The sequence below is a fragment of the Rhyacophila brunnea genome, unplaced genomic scaffold (genome assembly GCF_057557595.1).
Source record: "Rhyacophila brunnea isolate RB1 unplaced genomic scaffold, BYU_Rbru_1.0 scaffold_12, whole genome shotgun sequence".
Classification (NCBI taxonomy): Eukaryota; Metazoa; Arthropoda; class Insecta; order Trichoptera; family Rhyacophilidae; genus Rhyacophila; species Rhyacophila brunnea.
In genome coordinates, this window is record NW_028232774.1 from 11,075,499 (window position 1) to 11,103,297 (window position 27,799).

Consider the following 27,799-nt stretch of genomic DNA (forward strand, 5'->3'; position numbering starts at 1 on the left):
ATTGCGATTTCTTCTATGATTTTTTTTTTTCGACCATGTCCGATCCTAATAAGATCACATGGGCCTCCACAGCGTGAAGGTTTATATTAACAGATTTTGTTTTTACGAGAAATAGATGTCAGCCACTTGCTCAACCTATTAGGTCCATACTTTGGCTCATACACAAATTGAAAACAATATGTGTACTTGCCAGACCCAGGATTCGAACCTGGGACCCATGACGCTATAGGGCGACGCTTAAGCCGCGTGGCCATCGTCGGACTGTCTATGAATTACATTGGGTTAATTTAATTATTGTTTCCGTTATTATTTCCGACTGCTCTTACATGAAGCCTATTGTATTGTTTTCTCTCCCTCAGTGTCTCTCTAACTATGTCATATTTTCTGTCAAAACTATTGAACCTTACGCTTATGTGGTATGTTTATCCGCCGATTGAGTGGATAGATTTACTGGGGTCGTGTTAACCGAACCGACGATTAACCCTGATGAAAATTATTATAATATTGTTTCTGCACTTTGAACTAATTGATAGTATTCATTTTCAATATATTATAGGTACTCTGTCCGGTTTGAATCAGTCTCACCCCGTCCATATGCATCGGTGATGTTCTGCACGGTGGGAGTTCTCCTACGTCGCCTGGAAAATGGTCTGCGTGGAGTGTCGCACGTTCTGGTCGATGAGATCCACGAGCGCGACGTCGGCACAGACTTTGTGCTCGTCTTGCTGAGGGACATGGTCCACACTTACCCCGATCTAAGGGTCGTTTTGATGAGTGCCACCGTTGACACGACACTCTTCAGCCGTTACTTTGGGGATTGTCCAGTGTTGGAAGGTTTGTAATAAATAAATAAATGATAACTAAAAGAATAAAAATATTGAAATGCCATAATAGAGAGAGTAATTCGAACTTTTTGTATTACAACACATTGTGTGTATAGTTGAATTGGTATTTATAGAAAAATTAATATTCTGTGCAACAACAGAGGCAGTGTTAAATGTAAATATAAAGAATATGGCAGTCTGCTGTTGATTACATGCATATGGTTATTTGTGATTGGTCATCTAGACATAGTATTTTTAAGCTCGTAACACTATTATTTATCTTGGCATGGCCCTGGCATATAAATCCCAGTACACTAGTTTGAATCTTGCTAATATAATCATTAACTTAAGTAACCCTTTTTTCAGCTTCATTTTCATATTATGATATAAGTATAGAAGATGCATCTGCATAGAATAGGGGCTCCCAATCTTCTTTATGCTTCGTACCCCTAGGAAATGTACCAATACTCAAACCCCTTACAAAAATAATATATATCACAATCAAGATATTTTTAATTACCTTTCTTCCGCCCATGCAGGGGGCACTCACTCAATTTTGACATGAAATGCGTGTATGAATTGTCCTATTTCAATTGCAATTTTTGAAATTAATAGTATTCACAAAGAATATAATAGTAAATATTATATCTAGACACTTTCTTCAACAACTTTCTTTTCAATAAATGATTTTCAAATCTTCCAGTTCCTGGTCGCATGTTTCCAGTGGATCAGTACTTCTTAGAGGACTGCGTACAGATGTGTCAGTTTGTGCCGCCTCTCGATACGAGGAAAAGAAAACGAGGAGGGGGCGGTGGCGGCGGAGATGATGATGAAGATGACGACAAAAATGTTGGCAATGACGAGCCGGAAGAGGACCTTAACAAAATGGCTCTTGGAAACGGATACTCAGACCAGACCCGGAACGCCATGAGTAAAATGAGTGAGAAGGACGTAAGCAATATTAATATACTTTTACACACCCTGAGTATAAAACTATAGTACAGTAAAACATCGTTGATATAAACATGGATGATTTGAATTTCGCTGTAAATCAAAATTTTTGAATATCTGTAATTCGAAATTCGTATTTTGTTATTTATTATTATAATTAAAATTGTTGGAAAAGGTTGCACAATAAATATTTCTTGTAAAATGTATTTGGAAATCAATATTGGTTAATTGACTGTTAAATCAACATATTATACTGCAGTTGTTTATTTTAATAGTTTTCTGTTATAATTTAATGTTTTACCTTTTTTTTATCAACCACGGGGATACAAATAAAATCAAGCATGGATAAAACAACAAACAACCTTATTTACTTTTAGAATTTTTTCTATGAGCAACTTTTACCATGCATTTATTCTGAATTCAGAATAATCTGCAAGGTCAGGGTCTGGATAAGTGAGATTGTATTAATTTATTCTGTTTCCGTTATTTTTTTCTAGGTTAGTTTCGAATTAGTTGAATCAATTCTGATGTACATCAAATCCTTGAATGTGAGCGGAGCCGTCTTGATCTTCCTGCCTGGCTGGAATCTCATCTTCGCCCTTATGAAGTTTCTGCAGAATCACCAGTTATTTGGCGGACGGAATTATGAAATTCTACCGCTCCATTCCCAACTGCCGAGAGAAGATCAGAAGAAAGTTTTCTTAGTTCCTCCGCCGGACGTTACCAAGGTAAATCATAATAGAGCTTTCAGGATCTTGCAGTTCACTTTCGGCTGAATATATGGTTTCTTAAATTTTTATGTGCTATGAATGTTAATAACCTATGTAATTGTTTCTTGTTCTAATTTTTATCAATCCTATTATTTGTAATTAACTATTTGTCATTCATAGATCATTGGGTCTATTCTATACTTATCGACCACTAAAGTGATAAATAGTATCAATCTTAGGGTAGGTTTGTATCAAAGTATTATTAGCACTTATTGTAACAATTACAATAAAAACCAACTTACTGTAATTGTGTACAATAAGTGCTAATATTTTGATACAAACCTACCCTTAGTTTGATAATATTTATCACTTTAGCGGTCGATAAATATAGAATAGACCCATATAACTGTATAGCATGTCTCATAAATCATTATTTCAATAAAAATTACACTCCTGCGCATCTATTCTATACACAAGACTGCTATCGGCAGCTATCGAGGGTAGTTTTGTGTCGAAGTATTAGCACTTTAGTTGTAATTGTTACAATAAGTGCTATGTTTTAACAGCACCTCTCTTGGGTGTGCTAAATTTTAGAGCGAGATAGACAGTTTTGACTGTTTAGATGGCTAACTTATTGTAACAATTATAATAATTCGATACAAACATATGAAAAACTACCCTCGATAGCCGCCGATAGCAGTCTTGTGTATAGAATAGATGCACTGAAGTGAAAGAAGTAGGCAATCCTGGCTGAACTCCATAGATTAGGTGCAGAAAACGTGTGGTATCAATAAATATGGCTGTCAGCCTTCACTTACAAGAAGAAGGATTAAATTTAATACACACATTAGAGTTTTATAAAATTGCTATCAATATTGCATAAAGCCCATATATTGCCTGCGGTGGAATGTTGGCAGAGCGTCTGTCTTCGAAGCCATAAGTCATTGGTTCGAAACCCATGTCTGCCAAATTTACATTTTATTTTTTCAATATGTTTTTCATTTAGAGCAAGGACTTTTTGGTTTGAGTGAATAACCGAAAATCATTCGTCGGAAGAAGTCTCTTAACCGATGGCTGCCAATGACGTCTTAAGACGCGAACTTTTCCGTGAACGGAACGCCGCTCATACACAAATGACATCTTTGTATGTCCCGCTTTAAACGGGAATTTACTAACGTAAATCAATTATTTTAAACTTACAAATATGTTGAACACCCAACGACATATATTGGGAATATCATCACATATTCAGAATTAAAACAGAATTCATTTTTACCACTTGAAATGTAAATTGATTTAAATTTTTTATTTTTGCAATACAATTCGCAGCGTGCAAGGTACCGCCATACATACACCTACCGGCAGTAAAAAGGTTAATATAACTTCCATTATGTGGAGGTCCGGCCCATATGCTCAGCTTATGAGCGAAGATATAATTTTTTTTATTAAACATACATAATTTTGAAAAACACTTCTGAGAATTTTTTTTTTTTTTTTATTATGTAAGCCAAATTTACATTTTTTATTCTCATACATTAAAGTGTTTACAGAGCAATCGAAACAGGTCTCATGTAAAAATAAAACAATTTGATACACTATCAATACAAAGTAATATTTGAAATTACCACTTGAACTACAAATTGTTACATAGATTTGTTTTCTATTAATTGCGTTAGGTTATCCTGTCCACCAATTTGGCTGAGACTTCGATCACTATCAACGATGTCGTGTTTGTGATAGACTCTTGCAAAGCGCGCACCAAACTCTTCACTTCACACAACAACATGACCAGTTACGCCACAGTATGGGCCAGCAGAACCAATCTTGAACAGGTATACTAAAACAGTAACTTTATTTACTACTAGCTCGTCATGCAGGAAGAGGATTGCCGTTTGAGGGACTGGGTGAACAATGAAGTAGTCACTCTTCACAAAAGGTGACCTACATAATTAACGAGGCGTCACGTTAATTGGCATTCCGAAAAGATCTTTGCATACATCATCTTGATGAGAATAAGGGACCTGACAATACATGTCTTTTAGACTGGTTTCCTTCCCAGACAAGCGTGTGCGGACCAAACCCAGAGCTTTTGACGTTTTCACCAGTAAAACCACAAGCAGAACAGTCCATTGGTCTGCTGCTTTATAGATTACAAGAAGGCTTTCAATAGTCCGCACCACCCTTCCCATATATACCTCTCGAGACCATTGCGATAAAGAAATTTTTAATTCTGTCATGATTAGGTATGGCACAGATGTCTTAATTGGTTCAGCACATTGGCCAGAATCCAGTTGATGTGGGTTTTGAGACCTGCTCTAAACCAATTTTTTTCAAAAAATATTGTATGTTTTTGGGTGTTCCAGTTTATCTAGTAACAAAGGTCATTATCGCCAATCTACATCCATGTCTATAGCACTGTTGTCCTATTCTGCTAACATGGCTGCAGGTGTAGTGTTACAGTAGTTCTACTAAAGACATCATACAACATAATACGAAGCATTCAATTTAATTCATCCTTATATTATGTAAGTATATAAAAACATCAAAAAGTGAAATGAATATTTTTTAAATTCAAAGCTTTTAATATGGGAATGTATGGTCTAATGCAGGGGTTCCCAACCTTTTTGTACTCTAGAGCACATTATAAAATATCGGTAGGGTGGCGGGCACCACCTATTTTTAATCGACAAACTCCTTCCATAACTTCCCATTTTCCCATAATTTATTTTCTTATATTCATAATTTATTAATAAATAATAAACAAAAATGTTTCAAAATAATAAAACTATTATTTAAATTGCATACACACAGAGAAATGTATTTACGAAACGTAAACAAAAAACACAAATACAAAGAAAACATTTTATAAAAAAATAGAATATCAATATGTCAATGTGATCTTTGGCATTGCATATCATTGGCCAGTGCCTCATAATTAGGAGAGTATGACGATAATCCTGTTAGCAAACAATCATAAAGATGCTCATCGGTGAGTCGAGATCTATATCTTGATTTTATTAAGTTCATGTTTGAAAACAATGATTCGCATAAATATGTCGAACCGAAAAATGATTCAATTTTATATGCCGCTTTTTTCGAAAATGGGAACTTTTCTCTGTCCACTGTATTCCAAAAGTCCTCTGATATTAAGGATTTAAGCAAAATATCATTCTTAAGCTCCAAAATTTCTAACTCTAGTTCTTCTGTCTTACCTTGAACAAAATCTGCAATACATGCGGCCATTTCCATTACATTTATTTGGCAAGTAAAAGGATTGATACAGAAGGAAACAATTGGCTCGATATCTGTAAACTGCAAAAATCTATCTTCAAATTGTTGAATTGTTCAATTGCGTGTGTCAGGCTAGCGTGAAAATTCTGTCTCTGTCGAATAGTGGCGGGCACATACGAATCGTAACCATGGCGCCCACGGGGTTGGGAACCCCTGGTCTAATGTATCTCTTTAAAACCTAAGAAAACGTTGATTATTCTAGAAAACAAATCGTCGCTGTAGGATTGGTTTGTCGAATAGACCAAATGTCAAATGTTCAGAAGACGAAAAACAAATTTGATTATCCTATATTTAAATACATGAAGGTATTTAAATTGTTGTTTTTACAGCATATGAATGCTGTTTTCATTACAAAGCAATTTAAAGAAAAGGACGGTTCTGGTCCATTTAGGTACAAAAAATCATTCTGCATTCAAAGGTCGATTTCTACAAAAACGGATATTCGACAAACCAATCCTATAGCGACGAAATGTGTATAACATGAAATCCTTTTTATTTATATTGAATCGAGCTTCGGTATGGTCACAATACCAATATGAATTTGTTTTTTGATTGGAAATAGCGCAAAGGTCGTGCGGGGCGTGTCCGTCCTGGTTTTTGCTTCACCCTCTGCTCCCAGGCGCGTTTCCATCGGCTGGACGAGCATCAGACTCCTGAGATGTTCAGGACACCGTTGCATGAACTGGCCCTTAGGTAATATAATGGTAGAATGGTATCTGCAACGAGCCCGAAATGTCGAGGAAAGAAGGAGGAAGAACACGCGGTGGACACAAAAATATATTACGAAAAACTATACTCAAAAAAATACTCGGATATAACTAAACTAAAAAATTAAAAAAAAACCGAATGTGACTCTCAATAAACAGCTGAGAACATACACTTTTTTAGGGCACCGTGAAAGCTTCTTTATGCTCTAATAGCACTGTGAAACAATGAAGTTTGAAAATCGCTGAGCCACAGCGTACTGTTTCTTTGAAAAATTTTGCATAATAATAATGTGATCCCCATCTTCCGAATGATTATAATTATATTGATGACTTTGAACTCATAATGAAAAGTTTATTATTTGTATGACAACACTTTTACCAATTTATCACACAAATTATTTCTGTCATTTTTTTTGTTATAAGATAGCATTTGTCCTCATTCATTTCAGTATAAAACTGCTACGACTCGGTGCCGTTGGCCAGTTCCTCAGTAAAGCTCCTGAGCCTCCACCATTGGACGCCGTCATTGAAGCCGAAGTTGTTCTCCGAGATTTGAGATGCCTCAATGAGGCCGATCAGCTTACACCACTCGGCAAAATATTGGCCAAGCTGCCCATTGGTAAATTATTCTCATTAGATTATAGTTTTGTTAGATTGCACCAATAAATGAGTTAATGTCATTAATTGGTTTATTCTGAATACAAATTGGCATAACAGTGATAGATCTTCCAAATTATACAATAGATGTAACTTATCAGGTCAGGTTGTTTGGTGTCCTGTTATCGAACATTCTTTGAATATCTCTGCGATTAACCAAAGCTACCGATAGTTTGCTGTTGAACTGGTATTCTGTAAGCTCCATTTTCCAAAGTGGGTCTAAAGATTTTACCAAATATTGTCAGTCCCTGTCCACACTAATGGTTATGAAACATGGTACCTAACCTAAAAAAGACAAATTAGCAATAGAGTCAAATTATTATCAGTCTTTCAAGAGAAAAATATTTGATAAAATCTTAACGCCATACTTCAGCTGGGGCACGGTCTAAAACGATCGTGACTACGCGACGCGAAGATTGTGCAAATGACGCGTGCAGAATAAAACATAATTTGTCATAAAAAGTTAACATGCGTCCATTTAATGTTATGTTTATTGTTCTATTACTAATAATAATAATATATTCAATGACATGTTTTCTTTTTCAAGTAAATGGGTAACATTTTTTAGTCATCTTAACACGATTTAAGAATTAATTCCCCCGTCGCCATCACAAAACAAATTGACTTGTTCACAGCTCGGCTTTCGCTCTCCGATTGCCAGCCAGTCCGAAATTTCGCCGCACCTATAGTTGAAAATTATTTGCCGTTTCACTGAAGTACCGTCTAAAGATGATAACATTAGAATACGGGGTGTTTTGTATATCAAAAAATTGCTTTTTTGGCTCAGTATTTTCGAACCAAACTGTCGCTTACATCCTAATGCCAGGTATGTATTTTGAAGTAGTTAAACTGCATCATGAGATACAACACCTGTCCTAGATTATCTCAATGATAGCAGAATTGCAAATGACATTGATAGGACTGGTATATACACAGTAAAATCTCATTAGGAAGATCACTGATAATTCGAAATTTGCCATAATTCGAAATTTTCACGAAAAAAAAAGTCCCTTGAACATTATTTTCATATAAAACCATACCTTTAATTCGAATTTCGCAATTTGAAATGCCCTCGCATATAAAAATATTCAATAAATCGTAATGGAATACTATTTCATGAGCCAGTCGTTGAAAATTGTGATAGACTTTTCTTAAAATATCAGAAATTACTTATTTTATGAAAGTAATAAAAATAATCCTGACATTTTATGACCCATTGACACACATAGCGGTATGTCATCAGAGGCACAACTGCACTCCACTCAAAGGAAAAACAATAACTCACATGTTTCAGGGCTATAGGTATTTAATTGTTGATTGTTTATTTCCACAGATTTTAATTTGAAAGAATTGTATCGGAAATTTGGTAGGAACATCTATGACCGGACACAAAATTAATGAAAATCAAAAAAAAAAAAAATATGCTTTTCCCCCATACACTTAATATTTCGTAATTCGAATTTTTTTTCGATTTTCGGTCCCATGGAATTCATATTAACAAGGTTTTACTGTACATAGAAAGGCTAGAAGTGAACCTATGAACAAGTAGGTAGTAATGTTTTGAAAGATAAATTGATTTTCTAGTGAACAAGGTGGTATCGATTGCATGCTGCGAGGCATGTTCGTCGGACGCGAGTTGTGAACTCGCTTGTATTAATGGTACAGTGCTGTTGCTTTTCAGTATTGTAAATAATTTGGCACCCACGGTGGTCCGTTTGGTAGAACAGTCGTCTCTTAAACCTTGGTTTGCAGGTTTGATCAAGCAGCAGGGCAAAAAAAATATCATAATTTTTTCAATGGATAACAAACATCAAAAAAGTCTGTTAATTAAAATAACAACCTCCACTGTGATTGATGGTGACTTTGTTTACAATTGGTGAAATATTGCAGTGTTCATTAAAGATATTGGTTTCTTCAAATTTCAGAGCCCCGCCTCGGCAAAATGATGGTGCTGGGAGCAACTCTGATGTGCGGAGACGCTTTGGCAACGATGGCTGCCAACAGCAGCACCTTCCCTGAGATATTCTCTCTGGAGCAGGGTCGCAGGAGGCTCTCTTTCCATCAGCGAGCTTTGGCTGGAGATCGGTGCTCCGATTATGTGGCCATGCTTGTTGCTTTTCAGGTACAGTGCTGATAGAGTTCTAGACTAGACATTAGTAAGATTACTGTTATGTGGAGTAGCTTCAGTCTGCCTTGAAACCATTCCTCTGATTTCTGAAGAGAACTGACTGTCCGCAATGACAATGTGGTCTCTGAGGTGCTGCGACAGGACGATTCTAACATAATTTCAACACAACATAAAGTTTAATTCTAAAATCATGCAAACCTGATTAAAATGCTATGGTCTGTTCTATGCGGTTTAATATGAAACAACGCTTTTAACAACAGTTCTGTCGGGTGTGTACATTAGATAAACGCTCGAGCTGTCATGTTACTGTGATATTAGCGGTAGCACGCTACGCAAGTGCGACATTGCACGACCTCACTCGAAGCACCGTAAGTTGATACTTCGGGCAAAATACGGGTACCAACCCAAGGAAATGCCTTTTAAATAACCGTTTTGCACACAGAATACGTCTAACATATTCGGGTTATCTTGGATCGCGGTTATGGTGTTAGGTAGTAGAGTAAGACACGCAAGAATGGATAAGGCCAACAGTGCATCTCCTGCCGAAGCCAATCTCGAGTAGCGAACATGGAAAGCCCTCAATATATGGCAAGGGTGAAATGCAAAGCATGGAACACTTGTTTCCACTCAAGGAATGCCTACTAAAATGCAATTTCAACGAGATCCTACACTGAAGAACATGGTATTAATATTGATAACTTCTCGAGTGATATCCTATAACCATTGAAGACCTGACATGACCAAGAAGTTTTCGATCTGTTCGACTGAATTTAAGATTGATTTCAGATGTGGGAGCGTGAAAGAAACAAAGGGGAAGATGCTGAAATAAAGTTCTGCGAGTGGAAAGGCCTGCAGCAGTCCACGATGCGGGTGACATCAGAAGCCAAGTACCAGTTGCGAGCCATTCTCGTGGGGGCAGGCTTCCCTGAGGAAAGCTTCGTGGAGCAGCACTGGGAAGCCAGGGGCTCCGACCCTAAACTAGACGCTGTCATGGCGCTCATGTGTATGGGACTCTATCCCAATGTCTGCTTTCATCAGGGAAAGAGAAAGGTCAGTTTGTTCAATCACGCTATACTTTATTTTATTTATAGAAATAATTTATAACTTCAGTTAACAAAGCCATTGATTGAAAAAAAAAATACTGCTCTCATTGAATTTATATGCTTATGGGTGTTTGGTAGGAAATCTGCTACTTTCTTCTATCATGCTGCGAGTGTTACAAATCATAATTGTATTCGCGATGAATGATATCTTTATTCCACCCATCTTCAAATTGTGAAAGTTTCTCGCGAAATCATTCACAGGCGGGATATTTTCATTCTTGCTGCCACTACCACGGAAAATAAACAGTTCTTTGAAAATTCCACCGCAAATCTTTCTCGTGACCCTATTATAGACCAGAATAGCATTTTTCATGCATCTATCTTACTGTCAAATAGTACATTTATTATTAACCCGGCCGCCGCGTCAGTTTCAATATGAAAGGGGCCCTCTCTGCGGTACCATTTTTCTAAATGCTATGCTTCGCTGTATTATGATAAATACGGCAATTAAAAATAGCTGGTATTACTGTTATCATGCCTAGATACATAAGGTTCGAAGTGCCACACTAAAAAATAGAATCGATTATTGAATTTAGCTGTGAATACTTGAATAAAATCGTCCATAGTCCCTTGTAGCGAAAAATTACGCAGCCATGTTTGTGACGTAAAAACGCGTTATTGTGATTGTGCGCCTATGAAAAGAAATAAATCACTGACACTAATTTTATTTTAGTCATGTTAGAAACACTTAAAAATGCCGTTAAAAATATTGAAAATAATAGCTTTTATTGTGTCGCATATTATTACAAGTTTTATGGGTCGCGTAAAGTTGAGTCCACAGTGGTTGAAATATTGTAATAATTTTTTATGTTCTTTTTTGAGTGTAATTTGGATTTTTACTAGATTAAACTTTTCAGTTTTATTGAGCATTGTGTTATGTTAGTGATTGTCGTTTTATGTTTTATAAAAAAAACAATATTTATTTTGTAAAATCTGCTGCGCGCTTGTAAAAGTGCTATAAAAACATTTTTTGCGTGAGGTTTTAAAATTTTATAAACATTAAATTGCATACAAAGATAATATGTAATATAGTTGAAAAGTCAATATTCCATGATTTACATTTTATATTATGTTGTATACCCGTGTGTTTTTTTTTATACTTACGTTTATTTATACGTTTTATATATTCCTTCGTAGTAGTTCGTAATTTATTGGTAAAACTCGCAATCGTCCTAACTAAAATATAATAATATATTATATTTTTTCATTCCGTGTGGACGTATCTTTACGAAATATTTACGACTTTCAATAATGAGCTCGATTTATGACTTTCAAACAATTGGGGTGACACATGAGACATGACCATGAGTAATAAAAATAAATGACATAATCCAGAACACAAGTTCAAGTACATATTTATAAATATTTCGACGACACAGGTTCGGTTTTTTGGTTGTATTTTATTCCCGCAAACATGGTGTTGTAAAGATCGCGGTGAATATTCAACTTGACACGATAAATCACTCGGCGCACACTCAACTCGAATGAAAATATTTTGTATACATAGTGCGCAGGCGCTGTAAAATACCGCGTAGATTTGAACTGATGCAATCGTACCGGCGAATCTCAATAGATCGAGAGGGTTCCAAAGATCGATGTTTATGAAATTAAAACAACATATTTTTGACAAAGTTATATAGGTGGAAGTAGGCGGATGGATCGGGCTATTTTTTAATAAAATTCTCAATGCCGCATGAAAAATATTTCTTGCGTTATCCACAGGTCAAGGTTTGCGTATCTGACTGCTATACGGTCGCCCATGTGTTACGTACTAGCTGTATCCTACTGGAATACGGTCGCCGGGAAAGGGTTAAATAGAAATCGTATTAATTACATTTTGTATATATTATTTAAAAATGATGTAGGTATCATAAAGGTTTCGCTTAGAATACTATTCATATGTATATGGGGCAGGGATGGCGAACCTTTTTATGTGTGCGTGCAAAAATTTCCCAAATATTTTTTGATTCTGCGTGCCGAGCAGTTTTTCATGGGGAAAAAATGAACGGTGGTTCGCGGTGCCGCTTCCTCCGTGCCTGATGATGTCAATGGGGTAATATTATGTATGATGCATTAAGCCTAAGGACCGACTTATCCAATTATATATTTACATTAAACGTACCTAGTGCTTATTCTTGAAGATTAATTGCTTGCTTGCCATTTTTTGTACAATGCGATCTGTCAGTTATGCGTGAATTTCGTTGATTCTGTTTGCCCATCAATTGGTAAATGATAATAAAAACTGAAGAAAATATGCATGGCTATGTCGTCTTTCAATTAATATAGGGAATTTTTTTCTTCAAAATAAAACATTTGCGTGCCATGCTAAATCATCTCCAATCGTGCCATAGGTTCGCCATCACTGGTATATTGTGTGTGCAGAACTAACCTGGCATCGGGAGGGTAATTACTGTGTTCAACCAAATCATTTTGGATATTGGTATATTTCACTAGCGTGAGGATAAGTTTAGGTGGATGTTGTTTTAAAATTTCTTCAAATAGGGTCTACTTAGCTTCTTCAGTGTACTTTCATGTACTTTTTATGATTTTTTTGTTTTCTCTTCTAATTAGAGTGTGAAAATTATAAGTTGAAGTATCATGGCCGCCCTCGTAGCGCTGCGATATATTATAAAAGGATCGTCAGTATTGTAGTTCTCGAAACGGCCACGCTTCACGTTAAACATGCCGCAGTCTACAATGTTTTTTGTAATAATAAAAATCATTAATACTGTTGCAATGTTGTTTAGGTTCTGACAACAGAAAGCAAAGCCGCCTTACTCCACAAGACGTCAGTGAATTGCAGCAACTTGGACCAGAAGTTCCCGTCTCCGTTCTTCGTGTTTGGAGAAAAGGTGCGGACGCGAGCTGTCAGCTGCAAACAAACCAGTATGGTGGCGCCACTGCATCTCTTGCTGTTTGGATCTCGGAAAGTGGAATGGGTGAGTCGGATAACAATGATAATCTATCTTTTCAATAGCGATTTGCCTTTTTTTAATTTTTGTGTCACCGCAATTCCTGCATACCGTCACCCGTATTGTTGAAGGTAACCTTTTCACCGCTAATGGCAGCTGTTGTGCCCTCATTAGTTGGCCATTCGATATAATTGGCATGTTATTTAAATGTGGTAATTAAATAGTCTGGCTATGTAGCTAAAGAACTGCAGAATTCTCTTGGGGACATATGTGTTATAAATTGAACGTTTATCTGGTAGTAAATTAGGATAATTTTATAAAATTCTCCCCACAGCGACGTACTTGGAAGAGGGATTGCAATCCTTAGTGAATGGGGGTTAATAATATGTCCTCTCTCTTTTTCAGGTGGACGGTGTGGTGAGGCTTGACAATTGGATAAATCTTGAGATGAACCCCAATCATGCAGCCGCTATTGTTGCTCTTCGGCCGGCCATTGAAGTGTTGGTGGACCGAGCTGCACAAGACCCCGAATCTTGTTTGGAACCAGGGCCTGTAGAAATGAAGGTTAGTTCATTTTACTTTCTTCATGGTATATTTTAGTTATATTGCATTCCCCCCCCCATGCATATATATACCCATTACTATACTTACCCAATTATTTACAATAAACCCCATTAATTAAAATCAACAGAAAAATGCGCCGGTTATCACCTATGTTCAAACAAATATTAGTTTCAATTACAGACCCTATAATTTCATAGTATGGATGGATGATCCTTTTTCTATTCTGCTATGCGAGACGACTAACTCATTTCTTTGAAATTTTCCAGGTATTGCAAGTGCTGAAACGTCTGTGCGAAATGGATGCCGGAGACTACCAGATAACTCGCGAAGTCGCCTCAATGATGCACTTCGACAACAAGAGGCCAAACTTTGGCAACCGAGGCGGAGGTTTCGGCTTTAACCGGGGAGGCGGCGGCGGGTTCAACAGAGGTCGCGGAGGATTCGGGGGTGGAGGCGGTGGTGGTTTCAACGGCGGATTTCGAGGAGGCCGGGGGAGTTATGGAAATGGCGGAGGTGGGGGTGGTTTCAGTGGTGGACGAGGCGGATTCAGAGGAGGGTTCAGAGGAAATAATGATGGCAACAGATATGGCAACGGTGGTTTCGGAGGAGGAGGCTATTAAATTATTTATTTCACCTAGGTATTTTTAATGTTAGAATAATTTTACAGTTACAACCTGTCACTATATCTAGTTCTGAACCTCATTGAGTTGTTTAAAGATTTTTTAAGTGAAACTTTTTTTATATGCAGTACAGCTATTTTGTCGCTAGAGTGTATCCACCTGATGTCTAATGAAAAACTGTCATTCGGTCAAAACGGTAAATCAAAAAAGGAAAAACAACCACTGTAGGTGATGGTCAGCCTTGAACACCAACCTTTGGTTAACAGTTAAGTCCTGTACCGAATGTACTATAAAAAGCTGCTGTAATTATGTATACAGTAGAATCTCACTAATCTGGTACTATAATAAAAAAATACTTGATGACTGAATTTTATGGAAAACTGGAAAATAAAGGGCATGAAAATGCATAAGTATGTACAGTATATCCCCGTTAATTTGAAATCAACAATACAGGAAATCGAAAAAAAATTCGAATTAAGAAATACAAATATAGCAAAAAACAGTAAATCTTATCGAAATCCCTATAAATAGATTTTATGAATTTTCGCGAAAATTTCGATTGATGGTGAATTTCGAATGAACCGTGTTCGCATTAACAGGGTTTTACTGTATGTATGTGCTTTTATTTAATGATGTGCCAATATCATAGTTTTGAATGTCACTAGAAATGTTATCATGAGACACGGCTCACTCACATTACTCTTCACCCCCCACCATCTACTTAAAATACTTTATTTTTCTATCCTACTTCGACTCAAATTCTCATATCCAAATCTGATTCTAAATAATAATTCAGCCCGTGAACCCAAACACGATTAAATTTACATTCCACTGACATTAACAAGAAAGGGTTTTCAGAAGATACATGTTGAATCATATTTTTTGATATATTACCTATCTTATTTTATGTTAAATACCATACGTAACTCAAAATCACTAAAAATTGAGATGCGTTTCTTTGACACATTGCAATAGATAAAAATAGGTTCTAGACGTTAAGATATTCCTACCTACTATGTATTCTAATTTGAATGAGCTGTGTAAATATATATTTTATTAAATAAACCAACATTCTCAACACTTGATTTCTATTTATTTATTTACAATTTTTACTTTCAATGAAAACCATTGGCAAACAGCTTCCATTGAGCTCACCATGTAAAGTGACTGAGTTTGATGTGAGGCTATTAGTTTCACAGTCAGTTACCTCCATATTCTGCTATTTTGAAATAGTGGCTAAAACCGTCTAGTACATTTAGGACTGCAGCTAGAATATTTTCTTTTTGCAAACATACTACATTATCATCAGCCTAAATCTATCCACTGCTGGATGAAGGCTTTTCCAAGCTGATTCCACTTCTCTCGGTCCTGTGCGTTGCGTTGCCACGTACTTCCGCAGAACTTAACCATTTCATCAACCCAGCGGCCTCTAGGTCTACCTTGCGGACGTTTTGTACCTCATGGGTACCACTGGATGACTAGATTTGTCCAGTCATTGTCTTTTCTTCGAGCTATGTGTCCAGCCCATTTCCATTTGAAGTTTTTAGCAAACTACATAGTAAGTAATAAAGTAGATAGCTAAATAAAATAACCACACTCATTTAAATGAATAAAAAGCCGTGTTAATGTTAGTCAAGAAAACATAAAAATCGCGGCTGATGAATACAACTGACATTGCAAGTTGTATTCATCAGCTGACATTTTATATACAATGGGAAAGTGCTTAGAGAACCAGAATTAAGAAAAATATTTAAAAAGAATAGCCACAACTTTTAACAGGAAAAAAAATTAGAAGGAAAAGCTCAAGGTAAGATCTCCACCTGGATTGAGAACAGAAAATTGTATTTGGAAAAAAGCACTTGGTCGAAGCTTGAAATTTAATGCGGTTCCTAATTTTTAAAAAATCTTTTCTCTCTCTCGACCATGTCCAATCCTAATAGGATCATATGGGCCTCCACAGAGTAGAGGTTTGTATTAACAGATTTGGTTTTTTACGAGAAATGGATGTCAGCCACTTGCTCAACCTATTAGGTACATACCCTGACTCACACACAAATTGAAAAACAATATGTGTACTTGCCAGACCCAGGATTCAAATCTGGGACCCACAGCATGATAGTCCAACGCTTAAGCCGTGCGGCCACCGTGGGCAGAAAAAATCTTTTACCACACCACAAGTAAAATGGTTTATCTTCCCTGTTCTAGGTACCTAGTCTTAATTTTTTAAATTATTATTTTTGGCTCAAATTCATTGTATCATAATATAGGTACCTATCTACCTATTTTGTTCAATGTTCGAGTTTTGAGTATCTGCAGTTCAGCTATATTGTCCGTATTAAGTGTCACCCGTCAGATTCAAAATGCTATCCATTTTGCTTCATATTATAATTATTATTTATTCTCCACTATCTTGAAAAGACAGTGTAACAATGTAGATACCTTTAAAATTTCTAACACTAAAGAGAAGTGCTACAACACTGCTGTTGAAAAAAACTCGTCTGTTGAGAGCCTACTAGTAACTTTCGCTTTACTTACTATAAAATAATACTTAATTTGCCGTCTCTAAACATTGCATATGATGCAGGGCTCGAAATGAGCCGGAGCGTCGTTCTGGTTCATGAAATCTCCAAAAATATAGTTTCGTCAAGTGAAAAAAATAATTTGACCATCTAGATAAGCCATATGATGCGTCTGATTCCAAAAAGCGATAAGTCCACATTTGGTCAAAATCGAGAAAACAATACACATGTATTCTTTGTGTAATTTTATACAATATGTATTGATCAAAAAATTCCAAAACGCGAGAAAACCCTACGAAAAAAAATATTTTAAGTCTCGATTTATTACAATAAGCGCCATGTCTGTGTTTCATATTATTTAAAGCTTGGTTGATTTCGCGTGTGTTTAAGTCAACCAATAAGGGGACGTTTAATATCAAAAATGGCGTCTCCAATGTTGTAGGATCCGGTAAATTCATGACAGTGCCTCGGAAATATGTGCCGTATGCGGAAAAAATAAAAAGTGGGGTATAAGTAGCGCTACGTCCAATTTATTTTGCCTATATTACATTTAAGAGTTTATCGGCTGAAACAAATTGCGATTTGGTTCTAATTTCGACATAGCACGTTAAAACAAATAATTGAAGCTTGAAACATAAAAACGTTATTTCCCGCAAATATCGAATTGTGGACTATAGATACATAAAATTAGATACCTATGTAAATATTTTCTGAAAATCATTTAGCGCTCCGGTTCGTAAATTTTTCCATTTTGACCACTGATGTGATGCTTGCCCCCCCCCCACATGATGTCACTGATGCAGTTGGTAGGTTAATGCAAAAATAATATGAAATTATTAATTGGGTAATAAAGTGAACAAGTAGGTACAAAGCCTTGATTAAAATGATTGTCTCTTTCTGAAAAACATTTTCGCGAAAGTTGAAAAACCTATTTTACGAAAAGAATATTACCTACCTTACGTACAGATTTTCAATAAAATTAAGAGAATATAGAATGGTTTAAAACAAATAGGTTAATCGTTTAAATGGTTTTTTGCACATAACCATAGAGGTTTCCGGTAGGGTGTTTGACACTTTTTTATATTCTATACTCATTGGGTGGCAACATTAGTAATAAGTATTTACTTTGACAGCTACTAACTACTGTCAATAGCAGAATAGCTGTTTACAGGTTGAAAATAATAATACTGCTAAGAAATAATTGCAGCTCAAACAAATGGTTTTTATCAATAGCCATAGGATTTTAAGCGATATACTTGGACGTAATGTTTTTGTTGCGAGTGTCTCGTCGAAAATGTCGGTGTTACTCAATTACATACGTTTTGATGTTGATGTTTTTCTTGAAAATTTCTTTGACTTGGATTCGATGGCCGGATCTATCGAAAATATTGGAAGTAGAAAAATGTCCAGCGTGCTATGGAATTAATTTGTGTCCCGATTTCATGGCAAATAAGATAAACATGCGCGGGCACAATCTATACACACACATTTCGAATATGATCACTACTAAAAACGTTTTTTACTCCGACCACAGTCGGTTCGGTAAGGTGGTTGTGAAAAGGCTCGGCCACGATTGGGAACTGGAAGTTTTAGATGAAAAAGTCTGCGAATTGTTAAAGTTGAATATGGAATGCAAAATATATTCAGAGCTTGCAAATGTTGCCGGAATGCGCAATGAAATTTCAAATGTTTTAAAGTATCACCCGAATGAGATGGATTTTGGAAGGGCTGGAATGATTTTGTGTCCTGGCACAAATGGGGTAGATGAATTTTTGGAAGTCTTCTTCAAAGATGAATACAATTTAACACAAGACAAGAGTAGGATGATGGGAAACTTCTGGACCATACTCAATATCAACGCTGAACCCATTATATTGAAGGTAAGCAAAGGAAGGCAGCAATAGTGTGTATTTTAAAGCATAGTTTCTTAACCAGTGGTCCGCGAAGATTTTTGGGTGGGCCGCAAAAATTTTCTGCAGGTCAAAAATAGTTAATATCCATTTTAAAAGCTTATATTAAATTTCAAGTAATAAATATCTTTCAGAATTCGTGCACCTACAAGGGTTCACATTGAATTAACAAGTCATTTCTGGAATGAATGACACTATTGTATATAGTCATAATATTGTATGGCAGCAAGTGAGAGGCCGTGAATTTTTTAGCAAAAATAAACCTTTTTTTTTTAAATACTATATTGAAAGTTTATCATAAACACTTACTTACCGATCATATGCCAAATTTTTCTCATTGGACCAGTATTCTTCCGAATTTTAAATTATTCAAAACAAACGCCTGAGACTGGCATTCTGTCTTCAAAGACAGGCGAACAAGTCCGCGTTTTTGTATGGCCGGCACTGTACGCTCGGTCATATCCACGAACATGTTCGCTTTGGTACAGAACCGGAATTCAGAAGCTACCGAACTTTTTTGATTCATGCATGCAATCTTGCAACTGCGATAATACGTACTGTCAGTAGCAAATCCATATACGTGAAACGGGGTATAATTTATCTAACTATTAATGTCTTGTGGGGGCAGGCAGGTCATGCTTAGGGACGGCACATTCTAAAAGGCGGAAAATTAAAGATGGCATGTGAATAATACAGCTTTTTAGAGTAGATTTCATGAATATAAGATTCTTCTGTCTGCAGCGGTGACGACTGCTACCTGTTTCAATTTTTGATCAGATTTTCACAGAATTTATCTTTAAAATAGTCACAAATAAAAATAAGGATATGTAAACATTGAGACAATAACATCTTATGAAGCGGCTATTTGAGACTGCATACGGGCGGCATTTTACCTGAGGATGTCACTGATGTTAACATCCAAGTTTGTTGAATTATCCATCTATTCTCTGAATGTATTATTTACACATGAGCCTCCATAATATGTATAACAAAGTGGTCAATGATATGAAGTTTTTAATTTAAGAACATTCTGCCTCCTGTGATCTTAAATGCTGATCACAATACGCATACGGGACCACACCATTCAACCACCGTTCAGATCAGTCGATGTAATTCCATTCATTGGACAATTTTGATGTTTTCATTATTTTGGGTTTCCTAAATTCCTTGCAGACTTGTAGTTGTAATATATTATGCACCACACGCAATTTTAAATATTGGCTCCAAATATCGCTCTCATAATCTTTCTTTCAAATATCAACAAAATGTTCACTCACACCTTCAAATAAATCCTTTATTAATAATTATATGTATTCTAATCGACATTTTCTTATATTACAAGGTTTGTTTCATATGTAAATAGGACTCAAAAGTGCTTTGTCGTTTCATTATTATAAACCAATGTTTGAATATGTCATACAGAGTTAGTTCATTTGGTGTCAGCGGTGATGCTAGGTGCATAAGGATTGGCAGTTGGCAGCGAATGACCATGCAGCGTGGAGTTTGCTAGTTTGAGTAGGCTGGGATCCCCCATGTATTGTAGAGCTAGGTGATACTGATGAGGATGGTAACTTTGGGAATATCAGCGAATTCTTCTGATAGATCTTCTGATTCTGGGAATTCTTACTGGCAGTGTTTGAGTATATGGACAGTACGGATATTAGTATTTTAACTGGAATATGTGAACAGATTTTCAATTTTTCTTTTGATTATTTGCAGTATTTAAATAAAGACGGGAACTGGCCAGTTCCAAAATACCTGGGCGCGTGCGGAAGGTCGACTGTCCAGACATACGCAGGACCGATGTTGAGCAGCTATCTCTCTGAACCATGGCTGTCCAGAGCCAATTTCTCTTTGAAACTCTTAGATGCGGCAGAAATGTTTACTTTTCGTCACAAACGATTCAGGTAAGATTTGTTTCATATAACTTCCAAACTATTTTTTAGGATAAAACATTAAAAATAATAGGCTTAGGAGGTCACCATTGGATATGAGCGCAGCAGGATAATACATGTTTTGTTGATAATGAAGCAAATGTTGATGTACAAATTTGTTTTCATTTTTGTCAATTGTACTCATATTTCAAACTCATAGTTAAAAGACATTACCTACATGAGCCAAATTTTGCAGAATAGCTAACTAAAACAAAAATAAATATCTACATTGAGCAGAGTCAATTTGCGATTTTAAGGTCTTGATGATTATATACAATATACATCATTATCATCAGGATTGTTGTCTCAGACTTGCTCTCCATCTTTCCTCAACCAAACTAGCCGCTTTCCAATTCGGTATCCAAATTCAGTCATTGGTAGCTTCATTTAGCCAGTAAATTTTTGGTAACCTTTTCTGCACCCTTTGAATTACTTTACATTGCTTTCTCTGCCGGTTCCTTGTTGTTCATACGGTGCACATAACATAGCCAGCGTAGTCTCCCAACCCTGCTTGATTGGACTGTGCTGGAATTTTTGCACTGATCGTAAAGCACAGCATTATATCCTTTTCAATCAACTGTTTCTGTTTCTGATTGAAGTATAAAAGGGGAAGAGGATTTTTCATTCCAATATTAACTAAATTTAAGAAACATCTCGAACGCATAGTTTCACCGCTTGCTTATTGGTAAATTGCATTGCCCAGAATGTGATCGATGATGGTTTAAGTCCCGCTCCGGTTAAATATTTTTTTGTATATTTCTGAGGTCCATTAATTATGTAATTTTAATTACCATACATTTTGCAGATTTTATTTGACAGATCTAAGTAGTGACAATATTGCTGTTTCTAATGTGAGTTTGGTGGGAAGCGAGGCGATATTCATCGATTTAGAGAACATAATCGTTGTGGATCAAATGTCGGACGAGATAACTCCGCTGTGGAACTGGAATCACACAAGCGAGGTGATCGAGTGCCCGGGATGCTTCGCCTTCTCTGCTAACATGATCTGCGGCCATCACTTGAGCGATCACAATTATTACAGCATGTGCAAGCTGCTGAAAGACGAAGTCTTGGAGGGTGTACCCAAATTTGTATTGTTGGTCAGTATTCTTATCTACGTGGTGTAAGTTGCTATTATAAATAAATTTAAGCATGATAGTGAATCTTCTTCTATTTTAAAGGAAATAACAATTTAAAATCGTTGTTTTAAAATAACAAGACAATACTCAATAATTGTTATTCTATCCTATTATTAAGGCTATACTTCAGCTGAGGCATGGTCTAAAAAGATCGTGACTAGGCGATGCGCGGATTGTGCAAATGACACGAGCCGAACTAAATATAATTTGTCATAAAAATTCAACATGCGTCCTTTTAATGTTATGTTTATTTTTATATTCATAATAATAATAGTATATTCTTTGACATGTTTTCTTTTTCAAGTACATGCGGAACGTTTTTTAGTCATCTTTACACGATTCAAGAATATATTCCTCCGACGCCATCACAAAACAAATTGACGTGCTCACACCTCGACTGTCAGTCTCCGATTGGCGACGACTGCAAAATTTCGTTCCACATACTGTTGAAAATTATTTACCGTTTCACTTATCGTCGGTGTTTTGTAAAAAGGGCGAATCAACCATTTTGGCGAAATCGAGATTTTAATGAAAATACAATATGTACCCCACTAGCTTTGTTGTGTAAAAACGGCGAATTTGTATCTCCACAGGAAAGTACTTAAAAACGATAATCGACTAAAATTAAATTTATTAAAATTACGAAATAAAAAGCAAATGTGACATAATAGGCCTTTTAAAATATTATATAATAATACCTATTATAATGACAGTATTCTTTCTAAGCTTTATTATAAACTTGTTAGATATTTATAATCTACAGGTAATAAGCAAATAAATGTCAAAAGTTAAAAATCCTCCTCCTGTAAAATACATAGCAATTTGGTTAATTCACCCTTTTTACAAAACACCGACGTTATGTACGCTCTTAATAGGGGAAAGGGTTGTACCTTAGAACATTTTTTAATTTTTTAATTATTCTACAGTCATCTCTTGTTCGAGTAAGAAAACCTTTTAGCCCTGCATAGACAGTGACTGTGGGTAAATTTTAGCTAACAATCATTTATGCTAACATCACGTGACTCACTGTTGAACCAGTGGGTTATTTTTGTCCCAAGGTACAACCACGGGTTGTACCTTGTGACAATAATGGTTCTACATTTACTCCACACTACTAGGTAGTTATAGCTTCTCGTCACTTCAACCGTGTACCCTCGCACTTAAATTAAATCTAACGATGAACGCCTTCAGTTATTACTACGGATGTTATGAGTTATTGCGACCTGTCGCATCGACAAGTTATTATCAAATGCGCATAGCCTAACGGTCGTAATTATTAAGATCATTAGTATGCGCTTGTGTCGTCCGGACTGTTTTGTCTTTGACATGCCATGTCAGAATATTCAACCAAACATTGGGTGCCTAAAATGGTATCACCAATTCTTGAGTGTCACGGGTCTCCCACTGATACAGGACATGCGTGTAGTAGGATTGCCAAGAGAGAAGTCAACCTGTTAAGAAAGCTGTTCAACAGCCAAAAGATCCGGGTTACCATTCTCAGTCATGATCCTGACAAATACGATCAAAAAGTAATATTCAATTTACCTAAATAATTTGTATATTTCCGGACCCCTTGTGTGGACATCTAGTGTTGTATGACGGTATCTGCCCCTCTCAAGTACATTTAAGTAATGTGTAATATATCCACGATTGACCGAGCGCGTAACATGTTCATAGTATGTAAATACATCAATCAGGCTTTCAATATTTTCGTTGTAGTTATTCGTTATAAAATGCAGTGTCGCAAATAATATAAAGCTATGGGATATTAAAAAGTTTTTTTAATTTCAGATATCACCAGACTTTCCCCGCTTCTTGGACGAATGCATTTCACCTCCGAAAAGTAACCCAAATCGATTCATTGCTGCTAAAAAGCTTTATAACGAAATTGTAAAGATACTGAGGAGTTTTAATTACTAATGATATTAAATGCATAATATATATTTAATATTATAATAACCGCAGCTAATTTACTGAACTGTTAAGACTGCCCGATTGGTAAAGTGTTTGTAGGCCTATAATAAAATAGGTACCTATTGAAATAAAATAATTGTAATTCAAGAAAAATTCAAATTCAAAAATAGAATGGAATGCTTTAATTTCATTGTTCGGTATAGCAAGTGTATTAAGATATTTGTGTGTTCAGCAGTCAAAGACCATTATTCCAGTAAATGACTGTTTTATATAAGACAAAAAATAATTCCTGGGTCTTGAAATAAATTAGTTTACTTCTGACTGTTATTATTAGAATAATACTTTATTGTTGTGAAGCTAATTATTGTGATTTATTTATAATTTTATTCTTATTTAGTTTACTGAAAAAGTCTGTCTATAATCTATATTATCAATGTATGTTTCTGTGATAATTTTGAATATTTTTTCATAAATAAATGTGACAAATTAATTAAGTCGATATGTTTTTTTTCATAAAAATTTATTTCTCATTTCATTCTGGGGATTTTTTAAAATTTAACAGCCAAATTATCTAATATTCTTCTAGTATAACTAAAATGGGACAGGATCTAGAAATTTAATATAAAAAAGAAATGGTAGAAAATCATTAAATTGGATTATTAAAAATAATCTTCATAATCTTTGGTTTATAAATATAAAAAATTGATTCAATCAAATGTATATAAAATATAACAAATCTTTGGAATAACTTCTCAGGAAGTAATCATTAATACGCCATTCGACAATGATAAATAATAGTCATGTATAATAATAAAATCATGTTATAGGATGCATGATTTTTTTATTATGGCAGCACTGCATGTTCTGTTTTCGAATTTGGCGCAATGTCAAAGATTGATTGAGTTCAAAATGGACGCTTCATGATTAGATTTCTTCATTATGTTGTCAATCTCAATGATGGTGATGGTGATCATCAGCGGGCTGCTTCACCCAGAATCCCCACGGGGCATGGTGATGATGCCCGTCGTGTTCTGTTGGACCTCTGTATACCTTGATGTGCACACGTTCATGGTGGTGATGATCTAAAAGAGATAGTCAATAGATGTTTTCATAACTACTATTTCAATATTTCATATACCTACCAATATATTAAATCATCTAGAAAATATATACAGTCCTTTTTTATATAGATCCACATCCTTAATCCCACAGATACTATGTTTCTTATTAGTCCAATCGCTTCACTCAACTCTTCCTACCCTCCTTTGCTTAATGTTGTTAACAACCCTTTCAGTGGTAAGATAACTGCCGTCGAGCATTCTTCTGACAACTGAATATGCTATTAAACATTTAATAAATTCAATATTTTCACCAACCATGATCAGAAGACGCTGGGTTAAGGTCATCATAGTCTTGTGCAGGGTAGGCTGATGTCAATGCCAGGCAGATCATGGCAAAGACGAGGAAGCATTTCAACTAAAAATACAAATCACATTATTTTATCTTCATTGTGCGATGTCAAAAATATATACAGCTTGCTTTTTGTGTATATCAATTCTATCGACTAGGTAGGGAAATCCATTTTTGGTAGGTACTACTCTTAGGTAGGTAAGTAAAAATAAATACCTATTTTATTCACTAGGTACTGTCTTATAATGAAGTTTCTTATTAGAACATGATGGGTATCTGATTTAAATAATACAACACATTCTAAAAAAAATTGCTCTACTTTTTTAAATACAATATAAAATATACATATCTAGAGGCACCTAGGCAAATTAAACACCAGTTTATCTAAATAATATGACGTAAAATACCGAATGCAGTTTTTAAAAATAGTTATGGTGGTTTTCGAAAAAACAAGTGATCAAAAAGAATGAGTCCACTGATTTGTGAATTTATTAAAATTGATTAAATTGACGGTGTAATTTAATGGATGTCTTATAACTTATACATAAGATATCCTGAATGACTCGTTATTATTACACATAGCTGACCATACAAGGTTCAAAAAATAAATATTTTAGATGGTCCTTAAGGACCTAAAGTCATATCTGGGTAAATGTGCCGCAGCTGCCGTCATGAGATTTTATATCTTTGTTTTTAGACCAAACCAAACCTAACCTAACCTAATATAATTTTAGTTTTTGATAATGATGCAACAAAATGTATGAAAATTTCAAATTTTAAATTAACAATTATTGGATCGAAAAGCGTATGTGCCAACAGAAAAAGGTATTTATTATAATTGTCTACATGGAATAAACTGTTTTCGTAAAAAAAAATCATAAAAGCTCATGACGGCATCTGCGGCACAATTACCCATATCTGCTATTATAATTCCAGGCACGCGTTGAATTAAAAAAAAACGGCGATTCAATTGTCAATATTTTTTAAAATTTGCATTCTTCGATTTTTAAATATCGGAAGGGATGCCACGCCACTGTGTTAATTAATAAAGTAGATACTATCAATTCTATAAAATATGTTCGATATTGTCCGTATATGGTCACTTCATTTCACTTTTTTTGTCGTAATCACTGAATTTCACAAGCACAGCTTACACAATTATATTTTTTTATTTATTTACTCACCAGAGAAAACATTTTGTCAAATCGTAGTGAAGTGCAGAATTGGTAATGTCCACTGGCAGAGCGTAACCCACCGTTTTATATCGATCTTTGTTTGACAAATAAAAGCAATAAAAAATAAATAAACGACAAATAATTTCCGACGTCAGAGAGAGTTGGTATAAAAAGAATGGACAAGACGACAGTAATGCTGTGTTTAAGAAAGCGCAAACTGTTTTGATCCAGCGACTTCGTATCTTTTAAAAATAATTATCATGAATATAGATTAATTATTGTAGGCCACGAATGGTTTTGTAAAATGAGAGATGCCGATTTTCTAAAGGGCACAGAAAATAAGTTTTTTTAAAACTCGATTTTCACTGTTTTCGCTCTAGAAGGCTCACAATATAAAGTATAAACTTTTGTCAATAAAAGGTGACACTTTTTAAAATGAGAACTAGGTTTAAAGTGTTTATGCCTACTACCATTCGCTCAACGCTTAGAAGTGAGGAACAGGAGAATATTAAAAAAAAAAAACTACATGCATCCGTCGGGATTTGGACCTGTTTTTTTGATAACTCTACAGCATGGCCCCCACAAGTTTACAGGGCTCTAGTCTAGGGGCCCGGGCTTAGGGGGGCGGCTTTGCGGGTCGACCAGATAAACACACTTTTTTAGATTTGGTCTAATAGTAAAAAAGTCGCCTACTTCGGGGTTATTACCTTTTTAAAATACAATATAATATTATGGTTGTGCGATGCAATTACATACACCATGTTGTACAAATATGCGGGCTGCCGGGGAAAAATCAGGCAACCCATTACCGACTTCTAAAGATGGCGGTGAGCAACCTCAATTCAATGCGCTGATGCACAATAATAGCCTTGCATGCAAACTATGGTAAGATACGATGTTTGGCGGGCCCCCTACCTATTGCCAAGGTTAACGGTAGTTTGATGTTCAATAGTAGAGTTCCCCAAAATGGTATTCCGCGGAACCCTATGGTTATGCGAGGTATAATTAAGGGTGTATCGTGTACCTTTAGCGATTTTTTTCTATTTTTAAATAAATCCACTTGAATTATGGCACTCGACATCATATTATAAAACAGTGATCGCGGCCCCAAGCCAGTTTCTAATAGTAAAATAGTGCCGCTGGCGACTTTTTTTACTATTAGAACGAACTTTTGGTGTCTGTTTATCTTACGTAATTGGTTAATCCCCCACGCCCCCTCCCCCTAAGCCAGGCCCCCCAGGCTAGAGCCCTTGTAGCCCCCCTTGTGGGGGCCATGGTGTAAAGCATCACGCGTAATGACTTACGAAGGATCCAATTTATAAAGAAGTAAA

The 27,799-nt window shown here is 35.7% G+C and overlaps 2 protein-coding genes and 1 long non-coding RNA gene across 4 annotated transcripts in view; 2 read left to right on the top strand and 1 right to left on the bottom strand.

Annotated features, from left to right (window-relative positions):
- mle (dosage compensation regulator mle) overlaps nucleotides 1-15,557 on the top strand; it is a 28,924-nt gene extending 13,367 nt beyond the window's left edge. The window contains exons 8-18 of one of the 2 annotated variants that reach the window (XM_085960780.1): nucleotides 557-834; nucleotides 1,528-1,775; nucleotides 2,273-2,503; nucleotides 4,162-4,317; nucleotides 6,339-6,469; nucleotides 6,933-7,102; nucleotides 9,066-9,262; nucleotides 10,055-10,318; nucleotides 13,119-13,310; nucleotides 13,689-13,847; nucleotides 14,114-15,557. In XM_085960780.1, coding sequence (XP_085816906.1) covers nucleotides 557-834; nucleotides 1,528-1,775; nucleotides 2,273-2,503; nucleotides 4,162-4,317; nucleotides 6,339-6,469; nucleotides 6,933-7,102; nucleotides 9,066-9,262; nucleotides 10,055-10,318; nucleotides 13,119-13,310; nucleotides 13,689-13,847; nucleotides 14,114-14,467 — 2,380 coding nt within the window. In that variant the 3' untranslated portion in view covers nucleotides 14,468-15,557. The remainder of the gene's footprint in view (nucleotides 1-556; nucleotides 835-1,527; nucleotides 1,776-2,272; nucleotides 2,504-4,161; nucleotides 4,318-6,338; nucleotides 6,470-6,932; nucleotides 7,103-9,065; nucleotides 9,263-10,054; nucleotides 10,319-13,118; nucleotides 13,311-13,688; nucleotides 13,848-14,113) is intronic. The other variant, XM_085960781.1, reaches the window with a different exon arrangement.
- Nucleotides 15,558-18,095: 2,538 nt separating this feature from the next.
- LOC147077762 (divergent protein kinase domain 2A-like) lies at nucleotides 18,096-24,381 on the top strand. The gene is made up of 4 exons (XM_085960782.1): nucleotides 18,096-18,866; nucleotides 20,616-20,803; nucleotides 21,636-21,930; nucleotides 23,761-24,381. Exons 1-4 carry the CDS (start codon nucleotides 18,252-18,254, stop codon nucleotides 23,887-23,889), a joined length of 1,227 nt encoding a protein of 408 aa, XP_085816908.1. The 5' UTR covers nucleotides 18,096-18,251; the 3' UTR covers nucleotides 23,890-24,381.
- LOC147077763 (uncharacterized) lies at nucleotides 24,373-26,528 on the bottom strand. The gene is made up of 3 exons (XR_015072236.1): nucleotides 26,478-26,528; nucleotides 25,260-25,359; nucleotides 24,373-24,965 (listed from the first exon to the last, which is right to left on the bottom strand). It is a non-coding gene; the product is annotated as an uncharacterized LOC147077763 (long non-coding RNA).
- Between the last annotated feature and the right edge of the window lie 1,271 nt (nucleotides 26,529-27,799).

Coding starts and splice junctions, on each gene's coding strand:
- LOC147077762 (XM_085960782.1), top strand. CDS start 18,252: ATGTTTTTGTTGCGAGTGTCTCGTCGAAAATGTCGGTGTTACTCAATT. Junction 20,804..21,635: donor TTTCGTCACAAACGATTCAG/GTAAGATTTGTT, acceptor TACATTTTGCAG/ATTTTATTTGACAGATCTAA. Junction 21,931..23,760: donor TACCCAAATTTGTATTGTTG/GTCAGTATTCTT, acceptor TTTTAATTTCAG/ATATCACCAGACTTTCCCCG.